The 20,951-nt window shown below is 45.9% G+C and overlaps 1 protein-coding gene across 2 annotated transcripts in view; it reads left to right on the top strand.

Moving 5' to 3' along the window:
- scn4ab (sodium channel, voltage-gated, type IV, alpha, b) overlaps window positions 1–20,951 on the top strand; it is a 232,152-nt gene that overhangs the window by 137,469 nt on the left and 73,732 nt on the right. For both annotated transcript variants that reach the window (XM_085966222.1, XM_085966221.1), the window contains 5 exons: window positions 2,565–2,813; window positions 9,118–9,244; window positions 12,655–12,893; window positions 13,760–13,933; window positions 16,317–16,673. In XM_085966222.1, coding sequence (XP_085822348.1) covers window positions 2,565–2,813; window positions 9,118–9,244; window positions 12,655–12,893; window positions 13,760–13,933; window positions 16,317–16,673 — 1,146 coding nt within the window. The remainder of the gene's footprint in view (window positions 1–2,564; window positions 2,814–9,117; window positions 9,245–12,654; window positions 12,894–13,759; window positions 13,934–16,316; window positions 16,674–20,951) is intronic.

Genomic DNA, 20,951 nt, shown 5'->3' on the forward strand with positions numbered 1-20,951 from the left:
CGCTGGGAGCCGCCTCCCCGAGGCGGGAAGGGGATTAGTGCCAATTAACTGCCTGTTAACAGGTAGTTAACAGGCAGTTTTTGGCCTAATTCCTATTTTTAGCCCTGAAGTGTGGGCTGCCCGATGGCTCCAAACCACGTCAAGTTAGCGAGGTGGACCATCGGTCTGAAGGGCTTGGAGGGTTCAAGATGTCCGGTGTGCAGGTGAGTGATGGGTGCATGAGTGCAGAGGTAAGTGTGTTTGGTGTGTGTAAAATGCTTAAATAAGTTTTACTTACCTTTACTTACTAATGCAGGCTTCCTTCCTTCCTTCAGGTCTCGGGAGTCCCTCATCTCACCGGCACAGAAAGCAGAATGGCCGCGAGCTGTCAAAAGTTGCAGCCTCTGCTTTCTGTTCTGAAGAGATTTCTAACTGAGTCTGTGGAGAAGGACTCAAGTTAGAAGTCAGATTGTCAGTGTTTGACAGCTTCACAGAGCTGTCAAATGCTGATATTTCATCTGTCAAAAGCTCTTGACAGATGAAATGTCAATCCCTGATGTCACCTGTAACCGGGTGGCCCTTAATTGGCCTGCTGAGCCCGCTGGGTGGGCTCAACAAGGTCAATCAAGGGAAAATTGCGTGGGTTGGCCACAAATTGATGGAGGCGGGACTACAACCGAAAAAGTGGGAGTCCCGTCTCCATCACGTCCCCATTGACAAAATCCAGCCCATGTTCTCTGGATTATTAGTGCAGGCTTCTGACCTGCAGAGCGTTTCCAGCATTTCCTGTTTTTATTTCCAATTTCGCAGTGTGTTGCTTTTGTATTCATTAGTATTCACTAGCGTTTAGAAGAATGAGAGGGGATCTAATGGAAATGTATCAAATTCTGACAGGGCTAGACAGACTGGATGCGGGGAGAATGTTTCCCCTGGCTGGGGGGTCTAGAACAAGGGGTCACAGTCTCAGGATACGTGGTAGGACATTTAGGACTGAGATGAGGAGAAATTTCTTCACTCAGAGAGTGGTGAACCTGTGGAATTCTCTACCCCAGAAGGCTGTGGAGGTCAAGTCACTGAATATATTTAAGAAGGAGATAGATAGATTTCTAGACACAAAAGGCATCAAGGGGTATGGGGAGAGAGTGGGGATATGGTATTGAGATAGAGGATCAGCCATGATCATATTGAATGGCGGAGCAGGCTCAAAGGGCGGAGTGGCCTACTCCTGCTCCTATTTTTCTATGTTTCTATGTATCAGCTAGCTCAGCACAGGCTGAAGGTCCAGTGTGGGACATTCCTGCTTTGTAAAGCCCAGTCCCTCGCTGCCTTAACGAGCTGAACCATCAGGAAGTCCCTGTTTTCAAAGCTTTATTCAGTAATTGGTGAGTTTTTGTACTGACCGACAGTGAATTGCACTTTGTTGATGGCATTTGCACTGAAGGGTTAGTTACAGTAATTTAGCTATTGCAAGATTTATCAAGAAATTATTTGCTGTTGCTTACCAGTAAATTCTAAAAGCCATTTAAATTATAAATACTTCCTGTAAGCCTCTAGTCAATGTCTTGTGTAATTCCCTGCTCTGTTGGTATCCTCTAAGAAGACCAGGACCATATATCTCGGCTATCTAGGAGGGAAGCGTTAACCCAGATACTTATTTATAATGAAATCGTAAACTTGTTCTTTATTCATATATAATTTCACAATAAATAATGAACAGATCAAATTTTCCTCTCTCAATGGTTTAGATTTCTTACAAAAGTATTTTTTTCTACTTAAATGTTGATTTAAACCAAAAATGAATAATTTATTTCCATAATTTTTTGGGGGGAAGTTTGTTATAAACTTGCTCATAGATCAAGCCTAGTACACTGTATTATAAATAGGCATCAGTAGTTGGAATAATATCAGGGGAGTGGATGGTATTTTCGATGAGAGCACTATCCACTCACTCCTGGTTTGAATATCTCCCAGATTGATAGGATTGGAGTTTCCTTTCTCTGAGGCCTATACGGGTCCTACATGAAATGAATGTGGATAGTCTAAACCCATTTCCTAGTAAGCACAAGTCCAAGCACAAAACAGTAATTTGGACTAAATTTCCATTCTCAAGAGAGACCTGCAGGGTGGCTGATGTGAGAAATGTTAAAATTAACACTGGTGCAATAGGGGTTGACATGAATCAACTGAGCGGCCTGTGGGTGGTGCTGTCCAGGGAGAGTATAAATACTCGGGCACGGGCCCAGCTTGCGCAGGACATTCTTAACAGGAACTAGTGAAGGACACAACTAGACCTCCATGTTGTAAAACAGTTGATTAAAGCTTTGTTTAACGCTTAGACCAAGTGTCTAGTAGTTTTCTTACATCAGGGGTCTTCAAAGATTGTGGTGGAGACACCTTGTTGAGGCAGAAGAAGCAGAAGGTTACCCTGTATTTGTCCGTGGCAAACCCAACATGGGAGTAAAAGTGGAAATATATTCCATTCTCAGCATTGCAATCCATCACTTTATGGGGCACAAAAAAAGACAAAATTAATTTAAACTTCTATATTGTTAATAAGTTGAAATATATCTATTTTCCCTCCCCAGTTACATTCTGCCAAAGACCACCGTGGCAGCCACCACTCATTGGCAAGTAACAGAGTGCGGAAGAAAGACGGTTCTGACAATGATCCCGCCGAGGATGAGCATGGCACGGGAGAGGAAGGCGAGAGTCGACGAGGATCACTGGCCACTCCGCACACCAAACCGATGGTCACCATTACAGTTAACGGAGTTGTTTCACAAGATGGCGAAAGTGGCACAGCAGCCAACGGCAGTGTTGTGCCATCTGTTGTTGTAAGCAGAGTAGACATGAACAAAGACCTATGTTTTTTTTTAAGTTTGATTTTCAGACAGTCCGTGGCTTCAGAGTCTGGGTCAGAATGTATTTTTTCAGGAATATGACTGCGAGGTAACCATGACAATTACAGAACTGCACAGAGGGTGAAATGGTGGCTGGGAAAGTGTTTGGAAGGATTTCAGATAATGTTGGAACTGTGGTTTGCACTGAGACTGTGACTCTTTAATGAAACAGTCAATGCGCAAGTCTAGCTGTGCAGAAACATCCATCAGTACTTTGCATTATCAAACAAATTTTAAAAAAGAACTAATGAAAATTGTAATCTTATGCGGCCTTTTGGATGAGATGCTTAGCTAGAGTAAATTTCTATTGATAGGAGGGTCGGTAACCAAAGGACACAGATTCAAGGTAATTTGCAAAAGAACTAGAAAGAAAGACTTGCATTTAGATAGCGCCTTTCACCACCACCGGACGTCTCAAAGTGCTTTACAGCCAATGAAGTACTTTTGGAGTGTGGTCACTGTTGTAATGTGGGAAGAGGGGAGGTGAGGAGAAATTCTTTTATGCAGCGTGTTGTTGTGATCTGGAATGCGCTGCCTGAAAGGGCGGTGGAAGCAGATTCAATAGTAACTTTCAAAAGGGAATTGGATAAATACTTGAAAAGGAAAACGTTTGCACGGGTATGGGTTAAGAGCAGGGGAGTGGGTCTAATTGCATAGCTCCTTCAAAAAGCTGGCACAGGTATGATGGGCCAAATGTCCTCCTTCTGTGCTGTGTGATTCTATGACTGCTTGGGTTTAACATCAGGTGTTGTATATCTTCAGTGCATACAAGGCCAAGTTTTAAAGTTTTTAATGTTTCTTGTTTTAGTACTAGTGTATCCCATCTCCTCTCTCCTTTGCAGTTCTGTGACGGGCAGCTGGCATTGGAACCCTGCCAGCTGAGTGTCATGTTTGTACTGACTGGGTTTGGCACCTGCTGTATAACTAACTGAAGTGTAAAGTACCAGTTTTTTTTTATTCATTCACAGGATGTGGGCATTGCTGGCAAGGCCAGCATTTATTGCCCATCCCCAATTGCCCTTGAGAAGGTGGTGGTGAGCCGCCTTCTTGAACCGCTGCAGTCCGTGTCCCCTGGCTTGATGGTAATGGTAGAGTAAGGGATATGCCGGGCCATGAGGTTACAGATTGTGGTGGAATACAATTCCGCTGCTGCTGATGGCCCACAGCGCCTCATGGATGCCCAGTTTAGAGCTGCTAGATCTGTTCTGAATCTATCAGAAAGGGAAGGGTCATCGCTGCAGGCTCTGCAAAAGGAAAACTTACCTGGTCAACGACAGCAGCCGTGATCCGCCCTGAGCAGCCCGATGCACTGCAGCAGAGTGCTGGGCTGATCGATCGCTGGCAAAGACAAATGTAAAAAAAAAATAGCATTTCACAATTTTTTCCACTTACCTCGGCCACCTCGCCTTTAAGTATTGCCCCGAAGTGCCCGACCTCCCGGTGAACGCCTCCTGCAGCTGCCGGTGTTTTCGCCCGGCGATGCTGCAGAGGGCGGATCCGAAGCTCGGGTCCGGGGCGCTGCCAGGGCGATGCTCACAGCGACGACGTCACGATCTCCGGGCGAAGGGGATTGGGGCGCAATGCCATACCGCCGGCGCAAACTTCCCGCTGAATATGGCGGGAGTCGATCTTCTCGCCGCGCCCGGTCGGTAAGTGCTTAGCGCCCCATTAGCGCCCCCGGAGGCGCTAATGGGAGGTGCTAAGGAGGCCAATTTCTAGCCCAAAGTTTCTCTGTTACATCTCTAACATTTTCCAGTTCTGACAAAACTTTGTTAACTTTGGAAAATGTTAGAGATGTAACAGGTTTTAAGCAAGTACAGAGGCAGGGAAAGCGGGGAGGGGAGGAAAGAACCAAAGCGAAGGTCTGTGATATGGTGGAAGGCAGGAGAGATTAAATAACAAAAGGGATGATGGTGCAAGGCCAAAGGAGATGGTAATGGGACAAGTAACCAAAGATGAGTCTAGAGGAGGTGTAAATGGGAATAGCAAAAACATCAACAACAGCTGCTGTCCGAAAAAATGGGGGCAGTGGTTATGATCTGAAATTGTTGAACTCAATGTTGAGTCCAGAAGGCTGTAAAGTGCCTAATCGAAAGATGAGGTGCTGTTCCTCGAGCTTATGTTGAGCTTCATTGGAACAGTGTAAGAGGCCAAGGTCAGAGTGGGAGTGGGGCGGAGCGTTAAAATAACAGGTGACCGGAAGCTTGGGGTTACGCTTGCGGACTGAACGGAGGTGTTCCGCAAAGCGGTCACCCAATCTGCGTTTGGTCTCCCCAATGTAGAGGAGACCACATCGTGAGCAGCGAATACAGTACACTAAATCGAAAGAAGTGCAAGTAAATCGCTATTTCACCTGGAAGGAGTGTTTGGGACCCTGGACGGTGGGAAGGTAAAAGGGCAGGGTATTTACAACATTCTAGTAGTTGCATGGTCACCATGACTGATACTAGCTTTCTATTCCAGGTTTATTTAATTGAACTGAATTTAAATTCCTCAGCTGTTAGTGGCTGGGATTTAAACTCATGTCCCTGGATATAAAATTCTAACAGGACTAGACAGACTAGATGCAGGAAGGATGTCCCCGATGGCGGGGGAGTCCAGAACCAGGGGTCACAGTCTAAGGATAAGGGGTAAGCCATTTAGGACTGAGATGAGGAGGAATTTCTTCACCCAGAGAGTGGTGAACCTGTGGAATTCTCTACCACAGAAGACAGTTGAGGCCAATTCATTAAATATATTCAAGAAGGAGTTAGATATATTTCTTAAGGTTAAGGGGATCAAGGGATATGGGGAGAAAGCAGGGACAGGGTACTGAAGTTTGGATGATCAGCCATGATCGCATTGAATGGCGGAGCAGGCTCGAGGGGCCGACTGGCCTACTCCTGCTCCTATCTTCTATGTTTCTATGTTTGTATGGATCAATTAGTCCAGTAACATAGCCACTATGCTACCATTCCCATTTGAACCAGTCCTATCAAATACATCTTGATATAAAGCAGTGAAATAGCGACATCCTGACAGAAGAGAGATGAGGTGGCACACCTTAACAACCAATTATAAAAGAGATTAAAGATCATTTTGCTGCAGTGGCAAAGTTTCAGTCGTGCTCAGTTTTAAGAACATAAGAAATAGGAGCAGGAATAGGCCACTTGGCCCCTCGAGCCTGCTCCGCCATTCAATAAGGTCATGGCTGATCTTGGGCTCAAAGCCACTTCCCTGCCCACTCCCCATAACCCTTCACTCCCTAATCTTGCAAAAATCTGTCTATCTCCACCTTAAATGTATTTAATGACCCAGCCTCCACAGCTCTCTGGGGCAGAGAATTCCACAGATTTACGACCCTCTGAGGGAAGAAATTCCTCCTCATCCCAGTTCTAAAAGGGCGACCCTTTATTCTGAAACTATGCCCCTGAGTTCTAGATTTCCCCACGAGGGGAAACATCCTCTCTGCATCTACCTTGTCAAGCCCCCTCAGTATCTTATATGTTTCAATAAGATTCAGTGGTCGTAGTAAGTCGGGATGACGTACATGTTATTTATAAAAATGCACTCACATTATATTGCAACCACACTTTAAATAATATTGCCTCTGAACTATTTATATTCCCAAGTCAAAAGATACTTGGGAAAAAGTTCCTAAACATTAAACCAAATACAGCGAGCAAACTCTTTGGTGCAAATTCCACATGAGGGCTGAATGAAGCCTCTTTTTTATAAGCTTAAAATTAAACTACACTTCAGTACTGCCTTTTTAATGATCCTAATAGAGTGAGTTCAGCTTTTGAAGTTCTCTGACTGTTTGTGATCTCTTTTCTGTGCACCTGTTACCATGGAAAGCACAGCACACACTTTGACACACTCCTTCAGACGTGTTCAGCCTCATTTCAGATGAGTGTCCACTTCTTTAAACCCGGTATCGGTAAATCTTACTCAGGCGTGAAATAGCAGGAATGCTCCACGTGTATACTACGTGTGCAAGAATTTGCGGCTGCATTTTTTGTTGTTGCAGGAGTGGAGGGTGCATCATGAGATGTCGCCTCTTCCCAAGGGCAGCACAGCCTGTGTCTCGGTGCTATTGAGTGCAAGTTGGGGTTGCTGCGCTGTGCCAATTTGGTCACATTTGTGCTTTCACCCTTTCCCAATCCCTCAACCTTAGCTCTGCCCCAGGGCACCTATACCACTCTCCTTTCCATACAGGTCCCAATACATATATCACACTATAGCAATTCCATATACTTTACTGCACTTTAGATATACTATACTGTACTATTGATATACAGTAAACTCTTTCGTATCCGGCACCTACGGGACCGGGATGGTGCCGGTTGATGAAAAATTCCGGGTAACAGAGAGGTAGGCAATTTTTAACACAAAAAAAATAAAAAACCACTGACTAACTCGGCCACCGCGAGAAACTTGGACTCGGAAAAATGAAAAACGGATGGTTTCGGCAAAATTAACGGTTATCTATTTTGGCAGTTATTAAAGAATTCCAGATGATTAAGTGCTATTTAAACGAGAGTTTACTGTACTATCTATATTGCTGCATTGTATTAAACTCTACAATAGTACATACTTTTCCTTACATACAATATAGTGGAGTATGGACCATAGATGAAGCACATATTCTATTATGTTGTATAACTGTTAGATTACAGCATGCACCTTATATTTCACTGGCCACATTGTACACTACAGTTTATCTATTCAACAAAAATGACAGTAGCCAACAACAGAGTAACTGAAAAGCTGATGACAGCCAGCAATCCAAAACCACAGTTCTTTGTAAATTGCGGGCAGTGCAGTTCATTGTTCAATTCCTTCTGACGCTGATCACGGTTTGTTGCAGTAGGAATGATTTGAGCCGTGACTGCTTTCAGAAACATCACAAAGCCGCACAAGCACAACGGACAGTGTTAAAGCCGCCTTTCTGCATTTTTTGGACTTTGGCACTCAATTTGGTTTTTGAGCCACCTCACACGTCACATACATTGATCACACTTTGTGGTATCAGGGTCATTACAAAATTATTCAGCATGCTAAGTGTTTCCACATATAAAGGTACGTTTCCGGAGTCAAAGAGATTTGGGTGTCCTTGTGCAAGAAACACAGAAAGCTAGCATGCAGATACAGCAAGCAATAAGGAAGGCAAATGGCATGTTGGCCTTTATTACAAGGGGGTTGGAGTATAAGAGTAAGGAAGTCTTGCTACAATTGTACAGGGCCTTGGTGAGACCACACCTGGAGTACTGGGCACAGTTTTGGTCTCCTTATCTAAGGAAGGATATATTTGCCTTGGAGGCGGTGCAACGAAGGTTCACTAGATTGATTCCTGGGATGAGAGGGCTGTCCTATGATGAGAGATTGTGTAGAATGGGCCGATACTCTCTGGAGTTTAGAAGAATGAGAGGTGATCTCATTGAAACATACAAGATTCTGAAGGGGATTGACAGGGTAGATGCTGAGAGGCTGTTTCCCCTGGCTGGAGCGTCTAGAACCAGGGGGCATAGTCTGAGGATAAGGGGTCGGCCATTTAAGATCAAGATGAGGAGGAATTTCTTCACTCAGAGGGTTGTGAATCTTTGGAATTCTCTGCCCAAGAGGGCTGTGCATGCTGAGTCTTTGAGTATATTCAAGGCTGAGATAGATAGATTTTTGGATTCTAGGGGAATCAAGAGATATGGAGATCAGGCGGGAACATAAGAACATAAGAAATATGAGCAGGAGGAGGCCATTTGGCCCTTCGAGCCTGCTCCGCCATTCAATAAGATCATGGCTGATCTTCTACCTCATCTCCACTTTCCTGAACTATCCCCATATCCCTTGATTCCCTTAATATTCAAAAATCTATCGATCTCTGTGGAGTTGAGGTCGATGATCAGCCATGATCTTATTGAATGGCGGAGCAGGCTTGAGGGGCCGTATGGCCAACTTCTGCTCCTAATTCTTATGTTCTTATGCCCACTGTCTACTGCAAACGTATCAGACAGTGATTTCAATGGGTGGAGAATCGGGAGGCCTGTAATTTTTGAATGCTGGTGGTGGGAAAGGGCACCGAATCAGTAAATGTACCCGATTGCTTCAAACCCACAAAATCCATTCTCTTCAAAAAAATTAATTTTTTTTTGAAGAGCACAATTAAAAATGTCAAAGGAAGATGATTTTTGTTGGCACTGGCTTTGCTTTCTGATTGATAACCAATGTTTTTTTTCCCCGGTTTGTACCTGGTCCCTTGTAGATAGCTGGTATGGAGATTGAAGATGAGTTGTCTGGATCGAAACGTAACTCCACATTTCTGGAAGAATCAGCACGTCAAATGAGAGACGGGAGTATGGCCAGTGCCTACAGCAACACTATGATGGAGGGTAAGCTCTGTCTAAACGTTTGGCCACTAACACTACAGCTGCGATGAAATCGGTTGATCCCTCTGAATGGACCCCTCTGTGGGATTTCCTTTACTGTTCAACTAGTTCATCCAGTGTTTGACAAAACTGTATTTCGTTTAATGAGGGGCAAAATCCAAATGAAACGAGGGGAGAGAAATTCGGTTGTTTTGCACCTCCTGTTAGCGCCTGGGGGTGGGAGGGGCTAAGGGGTTAGCGACCGGGCATAACGAATGCAGCGACACCCGCAAAGTTCATTTCCGGTTCCGCCTGGGACTCGAGCGCCTCTCAGATCGTGACGTCGTCAAGTGCGCAGCGCCCCGTTACCGCCCCGGATGTGAAATTGCTTCCCGCCCCCCCTGCTGTATCGCCGGCCGTGGACAACGGCAGGAAGAGGAGCCGTTGTCACCTCGGTTGGGCCGCATGGGGGAGCGCTATTTAAAGGGAAGGGTTTTGAGATAGGCCAACCTTTAATATTTCCACCAGTCTGGATCCTGCTCAAAGTTTTTGCCTGCTTCATTGCTGCAAGATGTCCGAGCCCTCCACTTTGTAGAGTGTTTGGGGCTTTAATGGCAGTCGCCCAGGTCGCCTTGCAATGCAGACCTGCCAACAGGTGGGTTGTCAAGTAGCACTGGCCTTTCCCTTTAAGTGAGGGGAAGCAGTCTCTGATGCCGTTAGCGATGCGCTCCAAATTGTTCAGCGCTCTGCCGTAATGGCCCCGCTCCCGAACCTTAGCACCCTAGGAGAAGTGGTTAGCGCTTGATTTTAGCGCTCCACTTCCCCCTTGGAGCGCTAAAGCTGAATTTCCTTACAGGAGAGAATCATTAGCGCCTGGCGCTACTTTTCAAAAGTTAGTGCCCCAACAAGGACGATACCCAATTTCTAGCCCAACTTAAGGGTCCTTATCAACAGAATAACATCATCTTCAAGTAACATGCATTTCAACATGATTCATGTCATCCCATACAAGTGGCAAGTTGTGAAATTGAATTTAATAATAAACAACCATGAAACTACCAGATTTCCAACTGGTTCACTAATGTCCTTCAGGGAAGGGACCTGCCACCCCTACCCAGTCTGCCTATATGTGGGTCCAGTCCTACATTAAATGGTGGACTTCTAATGTGCTCGGGGCAACTAGCAGCGGGCAATAAATGCTGCCTTGCCAAAGTTGTCCAGATCCAAGGAACAAATGAAAGAAATGGTAAAGGTTTCTGCAAAATTTTTCCGTGAAAAATGTCCCTTCAAGATTCAGCTCATGTAAGGTTCCGTATAACCATTTCTTGTAGCCTCATAGGGGAGGGGGGCGAATCAATAGACTACGTTTATGGATCTCGGGGAAGGTCAGTCCAGAGTGGCTAGGTGCTCGTGCCAACACCTGCAGGAAGATGGCGTCTGGTGCACTTCACATCACAGGTGTGTGCGTCCACTGCGGACACCGTTTTGCAGCTATAAGGGCACTCGTAGTGCCCAAAAAATGGGTGCGACTGAGCCCAATTTCCCGCTGAAAATATTCAAAGGCACAGCCGAGCGATGCTGGATGGCCAACTTCTAGAAGTGAAGACTTCTATCTGATGTCAATTCTGCTGCATTAAATATTGTAAAGCATTGCCCTCCTAATATTTATTTTATTCGTTCATGGGATGTGGGTATCACTGGCAAGGCCAGCATTTTCTGCCCACCCCTATTTGCCCTGGAGAAGGTGGTGGTGAGCCGCCTTCTTGAACTCCTGCAGTCTGTGTGGTGAAGGTACTCCCGCAGTGTTGTTAGGGAGGGAGTTCCAGGATTTTGACCCAGCGACAATGAAGGGACGGCGATATATTTCCATGTCAGGATGGTGTGTGACTTGGAGGGGAACTTGGAGGTGGTGGTGTTCTCATACACCTGCTGCCCTTGTCCTTCTAGGTGGTGGAGGTCGCTGGTTTGGGAGGTACTGTCAAAGAAGCCTTGGCGAGTTGCTGCAGTACATCTTATAGTTGGTACCCACTGCAGCCACGGTACGCCAGTGGTGGAGGGAGTGAATGTTTAAGGTGGTGGATGGGGTGCCAATCAAGTGGGCTGCTTTGTTCTGGATGTTGTCAAGCTTCTTGAGTGTTGTTGGGAGCTGCACTCATCCAGGCAAGTGGAGAGTATTCCATCACACTCCTGACGTGTTCCTTGTAGATGGTGGAAAGGCTTTGGGGAGTCAGGAGATGAATCACTCGCCACAGAATACCCAGCCTCTGAACTGCTCTTGTAGCCACAGTATTTATGTGGCTGGTCCAGTTCAGTTTCTGGTCAATGGTGACCCCTCGGATGTTGATGGTGGGGGTTTTGATGATGGTAATGCCATTGAATGTCAAGGCAAGGTGGTTAGATTTTCTCTTGTTAGAGATGGCCATTGCCTGGCACTTTTATGGTGCAAAAATTACTTGCCACTTATCAGCCCAAGCCTGAATGTTGTCCAGGTCTTGTTGCATGCAGACATGGACTGCTTTATTATCTGAGGAGTTGCGAATGGAACTGAACACTGTGCAGTCATTAGTGAACCTCCCCACTTCTGACCTTACAATGGAGAGAAGGTCATTGATGAAGCAGCTGAAGATGGTTGGGCCTAGGACACTGCCCTAAGGAACTCCTGCAGTGATGCCCTGGGGCTGAGATGATTGGCCTCCCACAACCACAACCATCTTCCTTTGTGCTCGGTATGACTCCAGCCAGTGGAGAGTTTCCCTCCCCGATTCCCATTGACTTCAGTTTTACTAGGGCTCCTTGATTGCACACTCGGTCAAATGCCGCCTTGATGTCGAGGGCAGTCACTCTCACCTCACCTCTGGAATTCAGCTCTTTTGTCCATGTTTGGACCAAGGCTGTAATGAGGTCGGGAGCTGAATATAATTAGAACTGGGCCGTTTAGGGGTGAAATCAGGAAGCATTTTTGCACACAAAACGTAGTGGAAATCTGGAACTCTCTCACCCAAAAGGCTGTGGATGCTGGAAGAATTGAAATTTTCAAGAAATCAATAGATTTTTGTTAGGAAGGTGTATCATGGAATATGGAGCAAAAGTGGATCAACAGACTTGAGGTACAGATCATCCATAATCTAACAGACTGACGGAACAGGCTCAAAGGGCAGAATAGTCTTCTCCCATTCCTGTATTCATTTTAGTTGATGTGCAATTGTGGAGAGAGCTCACCTGCTGGTCCAGTAGGAAGCCTCAGTGCATTAAGTTCCGTGACTAGAATTCCTCCGCATCTTTTTTGGTACCTACAGCCCTGCATTAAATGGAGAGTGTCGGGGCAATAATTAATCTATCTATCTACCTGCACGCAGGTGTGAGTGTTGTGCAGTCACTCCAGGAAGATACAGGAGGTTGCACAAAAATAATTCCTTGTTATTTGTATTCTGCAGAGTTGGAAGAGGCACAAAAGAGTTGTCCTCCCTGGTGGTACAAATTTGCCAACAGATTTCTAATCTGGGATTGCTGTGTGCTGTGGGTGAAGTTCAAAGGAGTCATGAAGTTTATTATGATGGATCCCTTTGTGGATCTGGGAATCACTATTTGCATTGTGCTGAACACTCTCTTTATGGCTATGGAGCATTATCCCATGACTGAAAATTTTGAAAATATGTTGTCTGTGGGGAATCTGGTGAGTATTTAGACTTCCCCGCCCCCATTTTTTTAATAACTGTTAAGGCGAAGGAATTTGAGTGTTGGACAATTGAACTTTTTATGTGCGGGGTCAGCTGAATGGACCGGGAGGTCTTCTCCTGTCCATCATTTTCATATATTCGTATTTATCTTTGACACCCTTGGATCACGGTCGAATTGCACCCAATGAGGCTGGCGACAGGACCAGGGGAAAGTTGCTCTGACTGGTTCCTTAGGATAGTAGCAGCAAGATGTTGGGCATCATTCATGGGCCCAGAGGCAGCCCGCTGGGTGCTGGGGAGGGGTGGGGTCGACCACTCAGATGCCAAAGGCCTCAGGAGAGTCGGGTGGCGGGGTGGGGAGGGGGGCGGGTGGTGATGCGGGGAGGAGAAGCAATCGAGAGGGGCGGTGCGAGTGGCTCTTGGCAGCGGCCCACGCTTTTAATGTGGGGCTGAGAGGGGCAGTCCACCAAAATAAAACTATTTCAACTTACCTGTCAATGGGGCCGCTGAAGAATCCTAAGTGAGACTGGCGCAACTGACTGATTTATCGATGGGGTCCTTCAAAAGGCATTTAGGCCCCTAATTAATTTACATATGTAATGGGCCCAACACCTGTCTTAGGTATCCACCCGGGACGCTTATAAAAAGGTCCCAGTGTATTTAGCAGTGGGACCAACACCTTTGCAGATTGGGCCTAGGCTATCCCACTGCTAAATTGGTGTGCATTGCGCCATTTTAGGTCTGATCAATGGGTGCAATGCATTCCAATTTCTACCACATGCTGTGGGGACGTTAGGTTGGTAGTTTTGTATCTTTAAGCAGGTGATGGAGGCTGAAGTTACCATTTTTTTTCCCCTGACAGGTGTTCACAGGGATTTTCACAGCTGAAATGGTGCTCAAGCTGATTGCGCTGGATCCCTATTACTACTTTCAAGTGGGCTGGAACATATTTGACAGTATCATTGTGTCCCTCAGCTTGGTGGAGCTGGGACTGGCCAACGTGCAAGGATTGTCAGTGCTACGTTCATTCAGATTGGTTTGTATCAGAGGTTCTGCCTGTGCAATGCGTAACTGACTAATACAGCAGACGGAGTGCGGTAAAACCCCGTGTAATTCCTGAAAGGTCACCAGGAAACTCCACTTGTTACAGTTTGCACAAATGCGGTCTTGATCTGTTAACCTTTCTGTCGGTTAGAATGCCTTTAACTTAACGCACGAGCACACAAGGGAAAATGTTATAAATTTGCACTCCCGATGGGGAGCTTCATACGGTGGGAGCACATGCCAAGGATTATGCCAGTACATTTATGAATGGAGCTTTAACCTTAATCGTACTGGTGGACAATGGACTGGGCCTCAAAGCAGGTGTGCCCACTTCTGCGCCTGGAATTACGATTAGTACTCCCGGGAGGCAATGCACTGCATGGGGAAGCACTAAAGTGTAGAATCAACCTGATGGGGTCAATAATATGACATAAGAAAACTACTAGGCACTTGGTCAGAGTTTAAACAAGGCTTTAATCAACTGTTTCACAACATGGAAGTCTAGTTATCCTTCACTAGTTCCTGTTTACAAAATGTCCCTGAGCAAGCTGGGCCCGTGCCCGAGTATTCATACTGTCCCTGGACAGCGCCACCAGCAGGCCACCCAGTATATTTCATAAGTCTTTTCTACATGAATGACACGATTTATGTCAATACCCACCACTTGTCAGCCGATTTTCATCATTTGCTGGTGCTGCGTGGGCCTCCGACAATGCCATTGGGAGCACCAGGGCCGTGTTAAAGGGCGCCAGCAGCTAGTGAAAGATACTAGCTTCCTGTGGTGCACCAAGCACCTTCGGGGTGAGGGAGGCGCATGGGCCAGACACTCCCAGGAGGTACCTGACAAGGGAAGCCATGGCCAGGGGCGATGGGGGAGACAAAGGACAAGAGTTGCTCAAGTTTAGCTTCAGGTTGGAATGGCAGCTTCCCCAGCGCTCGTTTAAAACTGGTGCCCAGCCTCTCAGGCGCTGCTCCGACCTTTTGAGCACCTTCTTAGTTAATGCAGCAAAGGAATACTGTGGATAGGTGGGCTAGATGGACTGAAGGTCTTTTCCTGTCTGAAGCTGTGACTATGGGGGGATTGTAACCCAAAGAACATGTGGGTTGGGGGTCCCGACCCCAACCTTCCTCCAACCCGCCCACTTCCTGTTTTAACGGATGAGGGACGGGGGGCGGGCAGCCAAGCCATTCCCAGGAGGCGGATTGTCACTTTGAATATGTTAATGAGGCTGCAAGCCTTGAATTCAACCTGCTGTGCAGGTTTAACTGTGGCCGGCCGGGCTTCCCGGGCCTCGGGATTCCTGGCAGCTGCAGCGAGGTGAGCACGGCCTCGGGGAGCAATCCTTGTGGCCGGGAGGAGCAGGAGCGCTTCCTCCCGGACGGCAAGCTCCCCTACCATCGCCCCCCCCCCCCCACCCCGCATACAAACATTTGTATTGCAGGCCTTCCTCCCCTGCACAGCGTGACCCGGGGCCCAGTTGGGCCCCCGGGGATCGGGAGTGCCGGCAAAAGAGCCCGGCACTCAAGAGAAGTGCCGGGCTCATGGAACGCAGCCAGCACTTCGCGGGAGTGGGGGGGCGCGTTCAGGGGGCCGGAGACAGGAGTGGAGGCAGGTGCTGGCAGGCGGCCAGCAACATAAATATCCGCCCCGCACCTCGCCTTTAAATTGCGCCTCCCCGGCCGCAGGTAGGCACCCCTGACCCCGTCGGACATAGCGTCCGTCGGTAAGTCAGGGGGCGCTCCCGAAGATCGCGGCTGGGGTGCGGCCGGGGCGCTGCGCACAGCAATGACGTCATCGCCGGCGGTACCAGTTAGCACCGCCGCTAACCTCCCGCTGAATTTCGCGGGTGGCATGGGATTGCGCCGCATCCGGGCGCTAGTTGCTTTGTGCTCCCTAACGGGAGGTGCAAAGCAACCCAATTTCCCCCCTTAGTGTATAAGTGCCAAGCCCTGCATACATATCTGGTCTGCATTAACAATGTTAGATACATCGGGGCCCCTAGGCACCTGCAGGCCTCCACACCCAACAAACCGATGCTCAGCTCTGGGATTCGGCTGTGAATCCAATCCAGGTAGGATGAGATGCTTCTCTGTCTCTGCTGTTTAGGGCTCAAAGTATAATACAGTTAGCCAGTCTAAACTCAATTTTCAATGAATCTAGAGCAAGTAATAAAAGCCTAAATTAAGAAATAACTGGCGTCATGTTGAATTGTAGGAATTTTCACAAAAGATTTCACAAAAATCCAGCAAAGCTTTCTTCATTCTGGTTTTCATACTTAGTTTCAAATACACTCTTAGTTGCTATCTGTAAATCTGTTATTGCTGTAATAAGATTACACAATCAGACTATATTTGCCTTTCTTTCCTATTTCCAGCTGAGAGTTTTCAAACTTGCAAAATCTTGGCCAACTCTGAGCATGCTGATTAAGATCATTGGTAACTCGGTGGGTGCACTGGGGAATCTGACGCTGGTCCTGGCCATTATCGTCTTCATCTTCGCCGTGGTCGGGATGCAGCTCTTTGGCAAGACGTACAAGCAGTGTGTTTGCAAGATTTCGGAGGACTGCGTGCTCCCACGCTGGCACATGAATGACTTCTTCCACTCGTTTCTGATTGTGTTCCGCATCCTTTGTGGAGAATGGATTGAGACAATGTGGGATTGCATGGAGGTGGCGGGGCAGCCCATGTGCCTCCTTGTATTCATGTTGGTCATGGTGATCGGTAACCTGGTGGTAAGTCCTTCTGTCTACCCTGATCGTCCCTTTGCTTCAATCGGGTGAAGCATTTCAAGCTACAGTACTTTTTGATGATGCATGTCCAGTTAAAAAGAATTTCCCTGCAGTTGAGTTTGGGTACAGAATAGCAACCTCTCGCCATATAACATGTCCTAAAAATAAACATTCCTTGACGTATCAAATGTTTTCTCTGTCTTCCGAGGATACTATTACCGTTCCACCTTGGCTTAGCTATTCTTCCTTGCGCCATTCTTTGATATGACAGATTGAAGTTGAAGATGTAAAATACTATCACCAATAGTAATGCATGTGGTTCAGTTAGCAACAAGCGAGCTTCCGATAAACTAAATGGTTTTCCCTAGGTAGGATGCGGTAGCCTGCATTGCAAGATAAAATCATCCAGACTCGTGTGTCAATCACTGCTGAAAATGGAGATCAATGGGGTTACACAAATGTACTGGACAGGAAATTCCAGTGTGGTCCATCTGGCCAGACCTGGTGCCAAGGAAATACCACGGGGGGAAAATTCGGTTGGTTTGCGCCTCCCGTTAGCGCCTTAAGAGGGCGCTAATGGGGCGCAAAGCAACTAGCGCCCGGGCGCGGCAATGTTTGTGCCGCTCACGAAATTAACTAGACATTTTGCGGCGGCGCTAAACACTACTGCCACGATCTCCTGCGCCAGCAGATCGTGACGTCAGTCAAGAGTGCATTGCCCCAGTAGCGCCCCGGACCAGATATTAAGCGGCGCCCCCTGCCTTACCACCTGCCGCTAGCAACAACAGGTTAAGGGGAGCGTTTTCCAGTCGGGAAGGGACTGGGGGAGCGCTATTTAAAGGTGACTGTTTCCTGCCTTTTTTTGTCGGTGAAATTTTTGCACCACACATTCTGACTGAGCGAGAGAGACTGCAGGAGATATTCAAAGCTGTGTTGAGGAGTTTTGGGTACTGAGCAGCACTTTGCAGGTTCTTTCTGATTTGATCGTCCTTGCTTCGATTTAGAAGAGACTATGGGGCTGCACTCTGAGCTCTTTCCCTGGGCCACTCCATTGTTTTGATTTACTCCATTATCCAAACTGTCTTTGCAGAGGTTGATCCCATTTCCTGTTGCAGCCTTTTCTCCCTGTATAGGTCCAAACATGCCTTTTTATTTTATCATCCTGAAACTTGTTTAGAAGGAGTCTAAAGTCATTTTCCTTAGGGTTTTCTTCTAGCTTTGGGGGATCTGTGAATTTTGAGAATCTTACAAGTATTGGGTGTCCTTTGGAGCATGGCACATTGCTGTTAGTAATGATTTCTCTTTGCAGGTTGGGGGATCTTTTACAAATGATGTGGCTGAGAGATAAATTGGGGAGCACTTTATATTTAAAGCACTTGAATGGTCGAGTACGATTTGGGAACAGTAAAATATGTAGTATGCGCAAAAAAATTATTCTTTTAAAAAAATGTTTTAAAGAAATTATTTTAAATTTTCAGCTTCTACACTGAACTGCCACATCACTTATTGGGTATTTGCCTAAGTGAGGTTGAAAGAAAAAAAGACTTGCATTTAAACAGCGCTTTTCACGATCACAGGACATTCCAAAGCGCTTCACAGCTAATGAAGTACTTTTTTTGAAGTGTAGTCACTGTAGGAAATGCAGCAGCCAATTTGCACACAGCAAGCTCCCACAAACAACAATGTGAAAATGACAAGATAATCTGTTTTGGTGATGTTGATTGAGGGATAAATATTGGCCAGGACACCAGGGTTACCTCCTTTTCCACATTCTTCTTCGAAATAATGCCATAGGATCTTTAACATCCACCTGAGATAGGGCCTCAGTTTAACATCTCAGCTGAAAGATGGCACCATCCTGACAGTGCAGCACTCCCTCAGTACTGCACTGGAGTGTCAGCCTAGATTTATTGTGCTCAAGTCCCATGGAGTGGGACTTGAACACACAACCTTCTGACTCAGAGGTGAGGGTGCTACCCACTGAGCCACGGCTGACGCTAGTTGAGCAGAGAAATCATGGAGCCCATCCTGGGATGTTGCATTACAATCCATAATTATATTATGTACAAAATATTCCATCCGTTGATCTTAGGAACATTTTCTCTCTCTCTTTCTCTCTTCCCACTCCTCCCCCAACCCACACCCAGGCCCTCGATAGGTACGCTGCATTTCAAGGCATCTCTGTACCCAGCTTAGGTGTCTCAGCCATTAGCATAGCCTGCACACACTCATGGTGCAGGCCCATCCTCTTGTAGGGGGTTGTCCCTGGAAACGGGGACAGAGAGGGAGCACGTCACACCAAAGCAAAATGCTAAATTAATTTCACTGGCCGTGAGATGCATTAAAACCCAGGTGTCCACCTACAGACCAAAATAAATGTGTCTATTAGGTGAATGTAGCAAGTAATTACATTCCCGATGTGGCTTTTAGTTGGATGATTACAAGTAAGGATATGAATGAAAGCCAGAGGTGGAAAGGACACTGCACAATGTCTGGGTATTTATGGTAAGACACTGAGGCACTTCAACACAGTATGAGGGGAAATAATAGTCAGTCAATTGTGTCAGTGTCACCAGGATACCTTTAGAACTATCAATTAGGTATGAGGGATGAGTTGGCTAAGGTAGATTGGGAAACTAGATTAAAAGATATGGCAGTAGATAAGCGATGGCAAACATTTAAAGAATTAATTCATAATTCGCAACAAATATACATTCCCCTAAGGAATAAAACCCCCCACAGGAATAGTAGTCCAACCGTGAAGTTAAAGATAGTATTAGATTAAAGGAAGAGGCTGACAATGTTGCCAAAAGAGTAGTAAGCCAGAGGATTGGGAGGATTATAGAATTCAGCAAAGGATGACCAAGAAATTGATAAAGAAAGAAAAAAGAGAACATGAGAGTAAACTAGCAAGAGACATAAAAACAGATTGTAAAAGCTTCTATAGATATTGTAAAAAGGAAGAGATTAGCAAAAGTAAACATGGGTCCCTTAGAGGCAGAGACAGGAGAAATTATAACGGGGAATAGAGACATTAAACAAAAACTTGGGCCGGAATTTTCATTACCTTGGCGGGTTAGGTGTGGCCGGTGTCTGTGGCGGGTCACAACCCCGCTGCTGGCTCCATCTCACTGTAGAAAATGAATTTACCTTAATGGGGCCTATTAAGCCCGCCCAGTACGTTACCCAGCCCAATTAGATGGAGCGGGTCTGGTGACATCACTCATGATGTATTTTCAGCCAAGATCTTCAAAGGGACCCTGCCCACATTAAATTTTAAGTTTAATCTAACATAGTGGGTGTTGAATATTTACTGTACAATAATATAATAAAAGTTATATATGAATGACAAAGAAATACTTAAATAATATTATCATTAAGTAATATGACACCATCTACAAATATGATCAAGAACATAATTTAAAAAGTACATTAATTGGGAAGTTATTGGTGCTTTAGTCACCAATCTATAGACTTTTGTATCAGTAACCGGTACAAATAAAAGATGTGTGTGTATAGGTAATACATAAAATTAAGCAGATTTTAAATGTAAAATGGATTTACAATCTTATCCAAGTTCAGCGGAAGAGCTGCGGAATCCCTGACAAACAGTGTAGGTGGTGTTTACAATGTGTTTCTGGGATCTCTGCAGCTCTTCCATTGAAGTTGGACAAGTGAGAGAACCTCCGCAGAAATTCACCCTAAAGTCTCAGACTGAAAAATTATATTAGTTATATTCAGGGACTGAAAGCAAATTGAACCAGTGGAATGATTGAGAATTAAATTGTTACAGTTGATGACTTGATTTAATGTGTAACTGGACAATCACAGTATGCTGTGAGAAAAACCTGACCAGAAACAACATAAACATTTATTTAAATGGTATATGTCATTTTTTATAGTGCAGATCAATTCACTGCAATTACTGTTGAGTTGGAAGTCAACAGCCAGTGAAAAATGTATTTCCCTCACCATCCAGGGTAACACTTACATCTCTTCAGGAATTTCTGAATTACTTTTACCAGTAGCTTTTCAAGTAGAATAGAATCTCCATCAATCTGTTAGCTGATGTAATCAACATGTTTTTATTTTGGTTTGTTTTGCATGCTGTCAAGTAATCAGCTGGAGCAATGGCCATGGAACTCACGCCTCAGGTTGACTGACGTGGTTCCCGGGCTGCGTGAATCCTGTGGCCATGCAGGGAAATTTAAAAAGTAGGGAGAAAAAGGCTCTTAAGTGCCTGTACACTGCCTCATAATGATTTCAATTGGGTCGCCCGCC

This window comes from Somniosus microcephalus, chromosome 24 (genome assembly GCF_052327205.1).
Source record: "Somniosus microcephalus isolate GS21.2 chromosome 24, FLI_Smic_1.0, whole genome shotgun sequence".
Lineage (NCBI taxonomy): Eukaryota > Metazoa > Chordata > Chondrichthyes > Squaliformes > Somniosidae > Somniosus > Somniosus microcephalus.